The sequence below is a fragment of the Gymnogyps californianus genome, chromosome 5 (assembly GCF_018139145.2).
Source record: "Gymnogyps californianus isolate 813 chromosome 5, ASM1813914v2, whole genome shotgun sequence".
Taxonomy (NCBI): Eukaryota; Metazoa; Chordata; class Aves; order Accipitriformes; family Cathartidae; genus Gymnogyps; species Gymnogyps californianus.
The window spans coordinates 43,741,692-43,755,686 of record NC_059475.1 but is presented as its reverse complement, the minus strand read 5'-3'; the positions used below and the strand labels follow the sequence as shown (position 1 = coordinate 43,755,686).

At 37.5% G+C, this 13,995-nt stretch overlaps 1 protein-coding gene across 1 annotated transcript in view; it reads left to right on the top strand.

Moving 5' to 3' along the window:
* SLC25A21 (solute carrier family 25 member 21) overlaps window positions 1-13,995 on the top strand; it is a 264,842-nt gene that overhangs the window by 246,722 nt on the left and 4,125 nt on the right. The window contains exon 7 of the mRNA XM_050897609.1: window positions 3,936-4,100. Coding sequence (XP_050753566.1) covers window positions 3,936-4,100 — 165 coding nt within the window. The remainder of the gene's footprint in view (window positions 1-3,935; window positions 4,101-13,995) is intronic.

Sequence of the window (13,995 nt, the reverse complement as noted above, 5' to 3'; positions counted from 1 at the left end):
CCTGGCCATTTACATAAGCTGTTTAGGCCAAGCTCCTCGGGTACACTCTGGCAAAATATTGCCACTGATTTCCAAATGTCATAGACTAGCTGGTACCTACTCCGTTACTCATCCAGAGAAGCATTCTCCTCCAGAATAAACTTTAAAACATTTGGTAAATTTCTGTTCAATTCTCAATGCATGCGAAAGAGATGTTTGGTTGCTCCAAGTCTCCAGCCTAGACATTTTTTAACCATGGGCAGCAAAGCCACTGAAACAGAGAGCTAATACAGTACAGGAGTAAAAAGGTTAGGATCCTGGAAGGAGAGAGACTGAAAGTGGGAGAAAGCAAGGTGTGAGAGGATCTCTCTCTCCAGAAGGTGATATGAAAAAATTATGGACTACTACTGCTCCAGCAGTAGTAAACTAAGCAGATATTCTGGATCTTTCTACCTCACAGTTGTGAAGATACAATTAACCTATCTTAATAAAACCTCTGGTTTTGAGTCTAAATACACCAGTATTTTATTTTGAGCAAACTAGTTCCTGTAAAGTTGCAAGGGACTAATATATCCTTTCGCTTCATACATTTTTATTTTTTTCTCTGTTGCAAACTTTATAACAAAGTCTGGGCTGTGTTAGTTAGTGAATTTTATGCAATTGCATACTTTAATTACAGCATCCCTTCCTTGGTGACCTTCAGAATACTCCAATAATCACAGTGTAGCTGTTCAAAAGCATTCTGAGTTGTTTTATTTTAGGTGAATATTCTTTGAATTTAATTTAAATGCAAATTTTCACAAATTCCAAATAATAGTATATTATCATACAAATAAAATTGTAAAAGGATGCTATTGGGACTCCACTAGGAACCTAGTTTACACCTAAAATATAAATAAAAGTGTCTATTTGCCCTAATGAAAAAATCCAAGGGACTGAAGTTCTTAAATCACAAAGATAGTTAAATCACAGACATATTAAGTTTTAATATATCTTTAAAAAAAAGTGTTAGAATTTCACATTTTGCTGTAAATCAGGAAAACTCCAGTGACTTCATTACCATAATCTCAAGTTCTCATTAAGAATATGTTAAAGAACATTCCACACTAAAGCATGTAAACTCAAGCCTATTGGAAGAAGCATGTGCATGTTATATTATACAGCGTAAGGCAATGGTACACTCATTTCATTACCGTGCACTGCTTTTCTAAAGGGTTTAAGTAAAGTATGTACCTATCCCATTGTGTAGCTTTCACACTATATGATGAAACCTAATGCAGTTCACATATTTCTTTGACTATTGTATGGAAATAATAAATATATCTTGTTTAAAAAGAACAAGGAAGAGCATGAACACATACACCCACACCCAGACTGCTCCTGCACACCCCCAAAGCAAATATTCACACACTACAGTGACAGCTGAATTATTCTGTGGTACCAGATCATCTTTCGAGGGCTGATAGGTTTAAAGAGGAAGGCCACTATAAATCACATATCAGGACTTTTGTAATGTGGATTGCTACAGGTAAAAATAATCGTGACTTTTTGTTAAGGTAAACTGCTACAAGGCCCAACACCTTGTTGTTTGGTTTTCTTTTTATTTTTTTTCTTTTCCCTGTAGCCATGGATAACTCACTGGCTACAGAAGCTAGTGTGGTAATAAAAATCTTCTCACTTGACTTAAGAGTTGTGATTAATTCAACAAATACAAGTTTCTGCTTTATGATGAGAAGATCTGACTCCAGATTTTACTGACTAGGTCTCTATTAAGTATACATCAACAGTTGTGTGAAGTGCTTTAACTCCAGATGTTTATACAATAAATTCCTTCATCTGAATTAGTCATCCTGAGGTCCTTCCATCATCAGTGATGAAACACAGACCTTCTGTGGCTTGATCAGTTGACATTTTAGATGCCTGCTTTGGATGAAGCGAAGTGCTGTCCAAGAGAGCCCTCTTTATTGCTAAAGGACTGAAAAAGGGAGTCTTTTTGAGTAGCTCAGATGTAGATGTAGACATTGCAGGTGTCTACATTTGGACTGATGAATCCCATCTCAGGGGTTCAGCAAGTGACAGGCTTCCCCACTGAGTCATTAGTAAATCTGTATTCAAGATGAGACCAAGGGATACCTTACTGTTGAAAGTTGCTGTATTCAGCTTAAATCACTTTATTCAGGACCACTAGGGGTTTTTTTGGAGATCTAATCCTCATTTTTTGTGCATGAGAAAGGATGTTCTTGCTAGTATCTGGACCATATTCCATGTTGGGTATCTACATTTTAGAATAGATTCTGATTTGAATCGCTGGGGTTAGTTAGAAAAGTAAACTATAGTAAAATGTATGCAGAGCATTAACAGGATAATATTAGTTACCAAATATGAAAAAACATAATGAAACTTAGTATTAAAGACTAAACTTGTCAGTCACCTAAATAAGCAGTCATATGCTGTGTCAGATATAATAGGCATCATTTGGCTGATGCTGTTGATCTACCACATTGATATTTTGAAATGGAAAGCTATTAAACAAATAAGTGTATTGAAATTAGCACCGTTCACAGCATTATAGTCAAAATTCTTCTATATTTTCATGTTTTAGCCTCCTAGTGGAAGTCATGTTTTGCCTTTCTAATTAAATATTTGGTTACCCAGAGCTGGCTTTATGCTTTGGAGAAAGCCAAACTCAAGTCAACAACTTTTTGAAAGGAACTTTTCTATAATTCTGCTAAAGAGAAATCTAAAATGTTCAGAAGGGGAACATCTGATTCTGACTATCACAGTATATTAGAAAATAGATCAAATGTGTATGTAGTCAGGCAGATCCTGTCTGAGGAACTGATCATTATATAAGTGGATTCTGAGGAAGTTTCTTCCTTTCTGCCTTTCGTTAAATGGAATTTGGCTGACTAAAATGATTTCTATGCCTTTTGGGCATTATTTTCAAAAAAGGATTTCTAAAGTCAATTTCCTAAATCTGTACCTTGGAATTTAAATGGGTGTTCTGATTTTCAAAATCTAACTACACTTTTTAAGTCAAATAATTCATTAGGAGGGCAAAACAGGATTTCCAGTTGGATGCTTATGAAAAAAACAACAACAAAAAAACCCCTTCTTTTCAAGATTTTCAGCACTAGAAGAAGGAAGTTTAACATATGATCTGGTTTTAAAAAGTGCTGTGTACCCAAGAACTTCAAAAGTCAGTGTCTTAAAGCAGTGGTTTGCATTCTTAACAGCATGAAGAGCCTCAGAAGATCCAGAAGGGTTCCCAGACAATATATAGGCCTTTTGTCACCCTTTCAACCCTATTCCTAACATTGAGTATGGAAACTGCCAAACTGATCTTCAACACAAATATTTATAGCCTCCCTTGCTGCTCTGATTTGTGGCTCCCAAGGACTTGCTTCCGTAGCTATAATGGCTCAAAAATTTCCTGTTCCAATTCTATCCCTTTTATCACTCCCTCACCATGCATATTCCTGTGCCATTGGTTTTATTAGAGAAGCTGGTTTTATCTTCTTATTGTCCAGAATAATTGTTATATAGTCTAGTTGTGTAGGGGTTTCATCTGTCATAATCTTAACAGCACAGCATCAATGATAAAAAACTATTGCCAACTTCACACATTCAAAGCCACATGTTGCTCTATAAAATCTATTTTTTTTAAAATCATTATTTTAAGACCTTTTTCTTTGCTTCAGGGATCCTTAGTCTTTTACAGTACTCAAGTCATGCTTTCATCTTTTTTCTGCAAACAAAAGAATGAGGATTTCTTTTTTTTAATGAAAGTTGTGATTGTTACATGATCACAGGGAAGGGAAAATAACAAATACGGTGAGACTTAAAATGACAAGAATTGGCAACACTGTGTTTGTCAACAGGATTGAAGTGATGCTATGGTTATTGTTTTCTTTTTGTGAAGATGATCTCTTCCTTCTTTTGCTTAACTTGTGTAGCAACCATCTAGCTTTGTTCAAGCTCGGCAGATCATTAAAACCGATGGTCTGGGCTTCCAAGGACTCAACAAAGGTCTTACTGCAACACTGGGCCGTCACGGAGTTTTTAACATGGTTTACTTTGGATTCTACTTCAATGTGAAAAACATTCTTCCAGTCAATAAAGTAAGTTCTTCATACAATGCAACAGACAAACAGATAAGAGGTTTGGCAATTTAATTAACACTGTATTTTTCTGTGCAAAGCTGTGGTATTTAGTAATAAACAGTGACTAACCTAGCTCTCTGTTTTGCAGAAATCTATAGCTTTTTAATGGAAGCAAACCAAGGATTTGTACTTCTCACTTTTTAAGCAAAGCTGAGTATAAATAAAGTAGTCATGTTTGAATTCTCATTTTTATGGTAGCAGGTACTCATTTACATGGTAGCAATGTAAAAAGGCAGAAATCAGAATACATGTATGTTCTGCTTATGTTAGGTATGTATGCACTTTTTTTGTGGTAAACTGGCTTAGAAGAAAAAAATCAGTTTCTAGAACTTCTTTCAATATTCACAAAGTAAGGGGCTAAGCTTGAGGAGATGGCAGAGCTGCAGTACGTAGGGTATGCTGGCCATGTACCAGGCCTATTTACTCAAAAGAGAGTTCAACCTAGTGTTAAAGGATGACAGGGCAGATTTATCCATATGGGAGGGAGCCAGCCCAAAACAGGACTTACAGGGTCATGCACAGGGGCTTTATGTAGTTTGTAAGTTAAAAAAAAAAAGAATCTTTATAGCTGTAATTTCACTTGAAGCAATTTCATTTGATAGTCTTATATTCCTTTACATAACAAAGGAAACATTTCCCTTTACAACAAAGGGAAATTTTACTAATGAAAACGTGGTAATACTGGCAAATTTCTTAATGACTCTGTGAGCAACAGCTAATAGTTTATTAATGACTCCAGTACTTTACTTACTGAACTGTGTTTTCACTAATGTGATTTTTAGATGATGACAGTTAAACAGTCACAGGTGTAATATGTAGTGATATTCATATAAGAAGCTGCAATTTACATCAAAAGGGATCAGTTTCTATTCCCAAATGAAGTAACACCTCTTTTTTTTCTGCACTTCTGAGTAGCCTGGTATTTTTGTTGGCAACATTGTGTAAATGGAGAAAAGCTCCACTTCTTATTTGCAGATCATTACAGTAAATTGAATTGTTCAAGAGCAGCTAACCCACAAGTTTCTACAAGTTTCTTTTAGTGTATGTAAGCATACTTTACAATGTACTTTAATCACACATTCTAAAAACTCAAGGCACAAGCAGAGCTTGATACTAAGATAGGTGTAAACACGTTTATGTTGATCAAAAGATGAAAAAAATATAATCACTATGCAGAACATTCAGAATCATATGCAGGTAAGGACAAAGAGGCTTGTGTGCAACTTCTGTGGAAATCCTGAAGTGTTCTTGCATAGCAATTGAAGAATAGTAATAGTATTTGGCATAAGCATGCCTTCCTAGATTTTCAGATTAAAAAAAAGGGAAACAATTATTACATGATTAGAAAGATTCAGAGCTTTATGATCTAAGAGAAATTAGCACTTTATACAGATTTTGTATGATACAGAGAATTGTTAACATCTACAACATAGATTTAAATACATCTAGAAAACGAAAGAGAAGTTACTTCAATGGTGTCAGCCAGTGACCCAGCTGTCCTGTACATACTATCAAAAGCAAAAGACAATTTAATCAATGTAGGATTAGATTGCATTAACTGCACATAAGTGGAGAGGTTTGCCTTGTGCTCGACCAGTGCAAAGTGGCTTGCATGGTGGCTTGCACAGTGGTTACATCTGCGCTAGTAACTTGAGCAGTGTCACTCAAAGTCATCTGTGCTGTTAAATGTTCCCTGGCACAGCTTTGGCCCAGGCCAGCCAACACTGTCCCTGAGTACGGCTTAGGAGCTATCACAGACAAGGAACCATTCCTAATAGGCAGGTTTCATGCAGCCAGTCTGTTTTGAATGGTAATAGCATTTAATAGCACTAATAAAGTTAACAGGACTCTCTAGGCCAGCTGGCATCAGTGCCATAGACAGTTCTGTACATACAGATATAGCCAGTAATTCTGATCAAACTCCCATTAAAATCAATGCAAACCTTACCCTGAATTTAACAGATATAGATCAGGCCTCATCTGGCTTGTGCTAGCCAACGTTATGTCTCAGGTGTTTACATGCATTGACCTTCACTTCAGTGACTGGAAAATGGAAGTATTCAACAATACTTGGTGATCTGTAACAAACCTCATCAGTCAGTAAGCAGGTAGTAGAGGCTGAGAGTTATGAAACCTGTACAAAGAATTTGGTAGAGGCTGTTTTGCAGTTAGTCTGAAAAATATTAGACAGTTTCAAGATTTCTCTCATACTCTATTTCATTACAAACCCTAATTTGTTCACTTTGTATATTTTGCCAGAAAAGAAAATCTTAAAGTCAGTCTTGCAATATTGACAAACATATAAAAATTGTGAAATAAGGATACTACACTTCTGAAATAATTTTGGTTCTTGACTATGTATATGCTGTTCACCATCTGTTACGTAAGTGGAAAAATGTATGGAAATGTCTGTATGACCCTTTTAGCTGTCAACGGTGCTAAACTGTGCATTAAATTTGCATCCCAATTAGGGATGTTTGCAGCTTATTTTGCCAAAAACAATAAACCTTTTATGTTGAGTGGTCAAATGATATAAATGACATGTGTGGGTTGTAAATGTTCGTAATGAATAATTTTTCGTATGTTCAATCTATTCTGCTAAACAGACCATTTACAGCCAACCTCATGCTCTGTTTACTGAAAATGGAATAAGCCAGACTTGTTTCAATTGCCACTAATGTATCAACCATAGAGCATTAACAGCTATGCATCTGCACTAGCAATCAAATTAGTCTGCAAATTTATATCGTCTCAGTTTTATGGCACCTGCTTTTATAGCACATTTCATAGGCGTCCAGCAGCTCTCGCTTTTCAATTTTTTGTCATAGTTAGGTTTGACGGTAAACGTTAAGTTTCATTAAAACCTTTGCTCACTACCACCTCCAAGTGGCTGTCATATTTCTTAACAATATGAAATTTCCTCACTGTCTGTTAAAAGCCCCCTTTGAAACGTGGCCAGCCGCAAAACTCATTTCAAGTCAGGCACCGCCTGCCCCAGCTGCCACAGATGTGCCTCCTGTTAAAACGACTGCTGCATCAGACAGTGGGAGCTGAGCGGTGTGTTGTTTTGTCAGAGAAAGGGCTCTAAACTTCTATAGGCAAAGATGAAGAGATGGGAAGCCAAAATGGGCTGTTCAGCTTGGCTAATAAATAAGATAGCAGGCAACAATTTTATTTTAGTTGTTTTCAGATCTATGCCAACATAGAAGTTATGTGAAGTAACAGACAGTGAAAAGGGCATGTGGTGCAACAGAGCTGGAAAAAATAGCAAACCAAGGTGACTTAGGAGAAGACTGGATCAGAGTGGGGAATGGAATAACCTCAGAGCTACCATCCAAGCTCAGGATTCAGGATGACCTGGGAACTGCGGAGGCGGGGGGGGGCGGTGGAAATGCAGTGCTGTATCCAGTACAATGTTACACGCCACCCATTGATCAGTACTCTCCACTGTGAGGTGTCCTGTGGCTGTTGAAATGACAGCCTGTGTTGTTTAAAGACTTCAGCCCAGGCCATCATCACCAAATGATGTTGTATCAAAGGGGGAGAATCTGTTGCTACCTCACCTGCTCCTGTACTGTGGTATTCCTGTAGGCAAGACAGATATGAATTTTAGGGAGAAGAATCTTCAGTCAAAATAAAACACAAGTTTCTTCTGTTTTCCTATGGAAATTAGGATAATGCTGGAACTGATAACCAGGTTCAACCACAGCTGACAGAGAGGCAGGCTTAAAATAGCTAAGTTCTTGCAAGACATACAAATAATCATTTAAAAGGAGGAGAGATCCTACAAGTGCATCTTTTGAGTGCCCCAACTGAGGGAAATTTTCAGTGAGAACTTATGCCTTATTAAACACTGAATTCCATGGGAAGAAGCCCATGTAAGCCTTAGTCTGGGCTTGCACCTTTCCAGGCATCAGTATCAATCAGTCACAAGGGCTGATAGGACATCAAACTTCTTTAGTTCTGGTATTCATGGGGCTACTGTTTTTTTTCTGTTTCATAAATTACTGTATAACTAAGACTGAAGATGGAAAGTGCAGACAAAGGTACTGGATGCAGGGGTAAGCAATAAGACATCCATTTCTGGGTGCCCTTTTTTGCATAGCTAGTGTCTAAATGATGCCATGAAAAGTTGACCTGCTTGTAACCCCAGCACTTTATGAGCAGTCTCATCATCTGCATAGACTGACTCTATGCAGGAGAGCTGCTTGGAGTTACAGCAGAAGCCTCATGTTGTTGGAGATGAGTTGATCGATCCCATTGATCATCAAGTTGGAAGATTGATTCTGTTTTTACCAGTGTGGTTAATGTTTTTTTAGGTGACCATTCCCCAGGAGCTGCAAGAACATGCACTGAATAGTGAATGACAGGAACACTAGGTACCCTCTCTTGGGTAAACCTGGGAGTCATTGATATAGGCAGCTATGGGACTAACAGAGAAGACAGATCAGAAATTTGTGAGGACCTAAAGAAATTGGGCAGGAGTTTCTTTTGCCTCTTTGGTGTTCTGCTTTCAACAGTCTAACAATAATCTACAAAACTGGTGATGAATTAAGAGGAACAAGTACAGATCTATCTGTACAGATCTATCTACGCTTCTTTTACTGACTGTACTGACTGAGTCTCCAGAATTCTGTGTATTTTGTATTCGATGACCACCAAATTTTCTTGCCTCTTGTTTTTTTATTTACATCGAAAGTTCTTTGGTGCAGATGTTTGTTTTAGGACTAAATGAAGTGAAGTCCTAGCCTTGCCCTATGGGTCCAAAAGGTTATAGCAAAAGAGTAAATAATAGATAATAATGCTACTTATAAATCTGGAGTAAGATTAATAATTTTATCAGGAAATTGTATTGTGAGAAAAACAAATCACTGAGAGGATTGCAGACTGTTTGAAAATGTATACCCTGTACAGCAGACAGCCATGTCACTCTGGAGACTAGCCACGACATTTATCCTAGTGGCTGTCATTCATCTTATGCTGTCAGATATCTGACAGGTGGATTTTAAAAACTTAAATAAATGTCTGCTGCAATGAGATTGCACTCAAGGAGGAATCCGAGATAATACCAGTGTGAAAAAGCACATTTAATTCAAACGAAGTGCAGCTGTGACTATGCATTTTGGAGTGCCTTTCCTGGTCATCAATATGTTTATTGTAGTTATAATTTCAGCATTTCCTATGCCTTTTCACAAAGATCAGACCATCATTGTACTAATCAGACAGCAAGCTATAGTTTACAATAAGGAGTTTACTATGTAAATGCATGAGATGGACAGAAGTTCAGGGTCAATAAAACTATGAAGCTGTTCTTTAAGCTGTGGTCAAATCTTGATTAAGTCACAAACAAGAATTGTGAATATTCTTTAAAAGAATCAAAGCATGATGTTATCACAACAGTGATGAGACTCACTTTCATCTTTTCATTTTCACCCTTTCTGGAGCCTTGCAGTGAGTCTACATAATTTTCTCCTCCTTACTGCTGTTTTCTGCTGGGAGTTTACATGCCTCCAAATCATCTGATCACATCTGTACCAGCCTCTCCCTCGCTAAGAGCAGAATTTGACAGCCTTTCTTCCCAGCTCTCCTCTAGGACTCAGCAGGAAGACCCAGACCCTGTCTCTCCTCTAGGTCCTGGCTCAGTGTCTATGTTTAAAGCAGCTTGTTTGAGTTTTTCATCTGTTCCTTGTTGCCTTCCTGAGAGCGATCTCCCACCTTGCCTCTCTCTGAATATACATTTTCTCCTCTGTCTTGGAAGCTCCCCTTCCTCAGACCCATGTGTTCCTTTCTTCCACTGTCTGTTGCCAAAGGAAGCTCCTTTTAGTGGTTAAAACCAATTATCAGGCTGGCTAAAGCAGTTCCTTACAGCCTGTTTTGCTGCCAAACACTTGATTATAGTCAATGTAGCCTAGGTCTGGTCTTGTGGCACCTCTTAGCTTGCCATAGGAGTTCCTATGCTATTGCACTTTACCTTAGCCAAAAGGGCCAAGAAGCAACTCTAGTCCTTATTCCTGGCCTATCCCCCTTTTCAGTCCTGTAATTCCTAGGTAGAACCAGAGCTGGCCAAACCAAAGCCTTGTCTTTTAAAGTCTCCCTTGTCACACACAGGGAGATGGAACGTGCAGCATACAGTGCAAAGCCTCTCAGCTCCATTCCTGGTTTCCCTGCTGACCCGGTGTGTGACCTTGAGCAAATGTATTTAAATTTAGTGGTCATTTCAAATCACTTTTGGCACTTTTGTGCCAAGTGTAACTCATCTATAAGACTAATATTATGGCTAACATTTTCAAAGGAGTTTAAGAAGCTTAATGCAAATATTCTACTCTAAGTATTAGTTTGGGGCTAACTTCAGTAGACTGCTTTGCAATTGCCAAATTCAAACATTATTCTATTATTATTATTTATTCTTCATACAAATTGTAGGAATTGGCATTTTCCTTATCCAGTAAGCATTAGTCTTTTATAGTGAGCTTATCTACGAGGTGCTCAGAAGTATACTAAAACATATTTATAAAAGTATTCTTTCTCATAAGATATGTACCTCCAGCAACTGGGGGGAAAAAAAAAAAGTGAAAAGCTCTCAAGACAAACATCCAAATATTGAAGCAAACAAACTCCTAAAAATAACTTCAGTTAGACAAATTAATATTTATTGATCTTTTGATTTCATTGATTTTTTTTTGCTTAAAAATAGGGTTACATTATAAGTTTCTTTGCGACACATTCTGCCACATTTACTCAGACAGAACAGGGCCTCGCAAGGGAAAAACAAGTAGTATTCCTGAGTGTCTCTGTGGTCAAGTTTCTAAACACTATTATGCATGTTGGTGAACTGTCCACATTACCTATTTCTGCTTACTTCAAGCAACCTACCTTAGGGACTTTGAGCTATTGCTTTGAAGGTACCTACTTCTCTCCATTACCTTTGAATTGGTACCTTGGATTGTACCTAAGATGGGTGTCTAAATCAGTACAAATATATCTACTATGGTGAGTCATTATCTATTCTAAAATGATTTTTCAGTTATTCTGAAAAAATTAAATTAACTGAGTTCCTGCCTTTACCAAAGGGTTATTTCATTGCTGGATTAATATTTATGCTGCTTATTGAATTGAGTAACCTTCCTTCAGTACAGATGAAGATGGTCTGGAAGCTTTTGACTGAGATCAAAGATTTAAACAGAGGTTTTGACAAAGTGTCCAGCAAATAAACAAGTGAATGATGTGGTAGGGAAAGGAAAGCCCGGGGCTTTGGAGACTGAAACTGATAAATTAAAACTGTCTCCAGTGGGTGACACTCTTGTACATGGGTGTGTGTGTGCTGGATTTAGGGCTAGAATTTTCTGTTGCTAGAAATTATGGAATATGAAAGAAGGAATTAAGCAGCATATGATTCAGGAGGAACTTATGGAGACTCCACTTATTTTAAAATGTTATGATAGGAGTAATGAAGTATAAAAAGCAGAGAGATAACATCTCAAAATTTTTTCTCCCAAAGCAAGCAGGGAAATCCAGCAGGACATGCATAGATATGGCATTTATTAGTGATGCCTACTTCTCTCTTTATTTTTAATGGCTGCTGATGCTCACAGGGCAGGGGCTCAGGTGTACAGGAAATGGGATTGTGAAGAGCATGGTAAAAAGGTGAGATGATCACAGATTACGTTATCCAACCACAGCAAAGTTATTCCATTGTGAATTAGCAAACTGGTATTTCACTTCCTTGTGGTACACTGTACAGATACCTTATCCTTACGTCTCCTTTCACAGGATCCTAGACTGTTAGGAATATTTTGGCATTGTCCATGGGGTAGGAAAAGGACAGATTTTGGTGTAAAAAAAAAGACACTGCTTTCTGATAGCACCAACTCGCACCTACTTGATAGATAGCCAATGTTCCTTTGTCCATGTAAGCATTGTAGACAGAGGCATAAAGTATGTTTGGAAATCTCTTTTTCAGTTGGAAGCACTAGCACAGTAAAATGCCACTAAGCTATGCTTTCAGAAAAACTAACTTTTTAATTATTTTTAACAGCTAAATTTATTTTGAATCTGTTATACGAATGAAATGACCCAGCTATCACAGTGATGAATGCCATAAAAAAACCTTTCCCATGAGATATATAATAAAAAATCAAGTTATGTACCAAAGCTAGTGTATACCATAGCACATTTGATTAGAATCCAGTTTTGTGAATGGGTGAAATGCTGCCTTTCAACTTTTTTTGTGTCACAAATACTGGAATAGAAATAAAGCAATTTCTTTTAATTTCCCTTTAGTTGTGTTAGTGCAGTGTTAGGTTTTAATAGATGCTCACTTGATCGGACACCCACTGTACCCTATACTCTGTGGCACTCTCAATCATAGAGCAGGCAACGCTGGCATTGGGAATTCACCAAAATATGAAAATGTTCAGTCATTCAAATATAAAGGATTTGTCAGGAGCAGCAAGGCTTGAAATTCAATGTTTAACAAGTAAATATTTTTGCCTGACATGTTGCCTAGCCCAGAGGGCAGCACACTGTGCTTGACACTATGGAAGAAAGTGTCCTTGCGCCAAATTGTGTGACAAAAATACTTCAGACCATTCTGGACTATGAACAGAGCAGTGATAACCTCCTCGCTGCAGCCCGGTTTGAGGAGGTTAGTACAATCTGGAATAGTACTTAGTTCTCAGGTGTGGGTATAATCATACGCATGCTGCCCGGAGGTAGGTAGGCACCATGCTGGAACAGGGCTGCCATACTGCTGCCTCTCCAACTTCAAAAGGGGTCCTTTTTTCTTCTCTAGATACCAGAAATATTGGCTTTATTTTATTTGCATTTAAACCACTGTCAGTATGTACAGAATAAACAGAAATTTGTTGCTAAGCTTTTTGCTAATAAAGTCTTGCAATTCTTTATGTACCACAAGCCATTCTAATTTTTAAAAGGTATTACCAGTATGTTTCATGTTTTGTGAAATCAAGGTGTTGAGTTTTTCTGCAAGTAATAAAAAGCCCTGTTGATTTTGACATTTCTCTCTAAACACCTGTATGGACTTCATCCAGTGCATATTATGGAAGTTTTGCTTTATGTTTCTTGTTGCTAACCTGAAAAGGAAAACTTCATCATTGTTTCCTTTTTCATTCACAAATGTACAGGTTTAGGAAACAAAGAACTCTTTCATTTTAATATTGTTCTGATGTTATATCATGGCAAGATCATTTGTTACTTTACTGATGATTTTCTATAATTAAAGTACCTTCCTGAAAAAAAAATGGAACTGCATATATAGAGTCTGATATAGCAAAAAAGTGTCCTTGCTGTTGAAGACCAATAGCAAAAAAATTATGTGCATAGGAAATGCCCTGGAACACACTTCCTTGTGACTTCCACTACTTAGAGAAATAGCATTAAACTTGCTTCAAGAAACTTTGACTCCCAGATAAACTCTAGGTTCTTTGATGTCATAGAAAATGCCAAGGTAGGAGGTCTTTCTAAAAGATCAAATAAAACCCAGTTGAACTGTGAACTGTGAGTGAGCAAAGAAGTTTTTAGATGCACTTCTAACCTGCTTATAACTTTTACCGTGACTATATAGTAGGGTTCAGAAACAATCTGTTGTAAATTCTTCAGCCAATTAGCTGAGTGAGTTACCGCCGTTTATAGTGCACAGAACGTGGAGGCTCTTTTGCAGTTGCGCCGAGTTGGATTGTTAATAACAGGAAGCTAGCACTTCTCAGTACAGTGGATCAGCTACATGTGAAAATAAATGTAAAAAACCTGGAGGGGAATGGCAGCAGACTGAGATTAGCCTTTATTTAATTTAGCATTTGGGGGTCCAACACACAAATGAGCGTTTTAGTAGGCT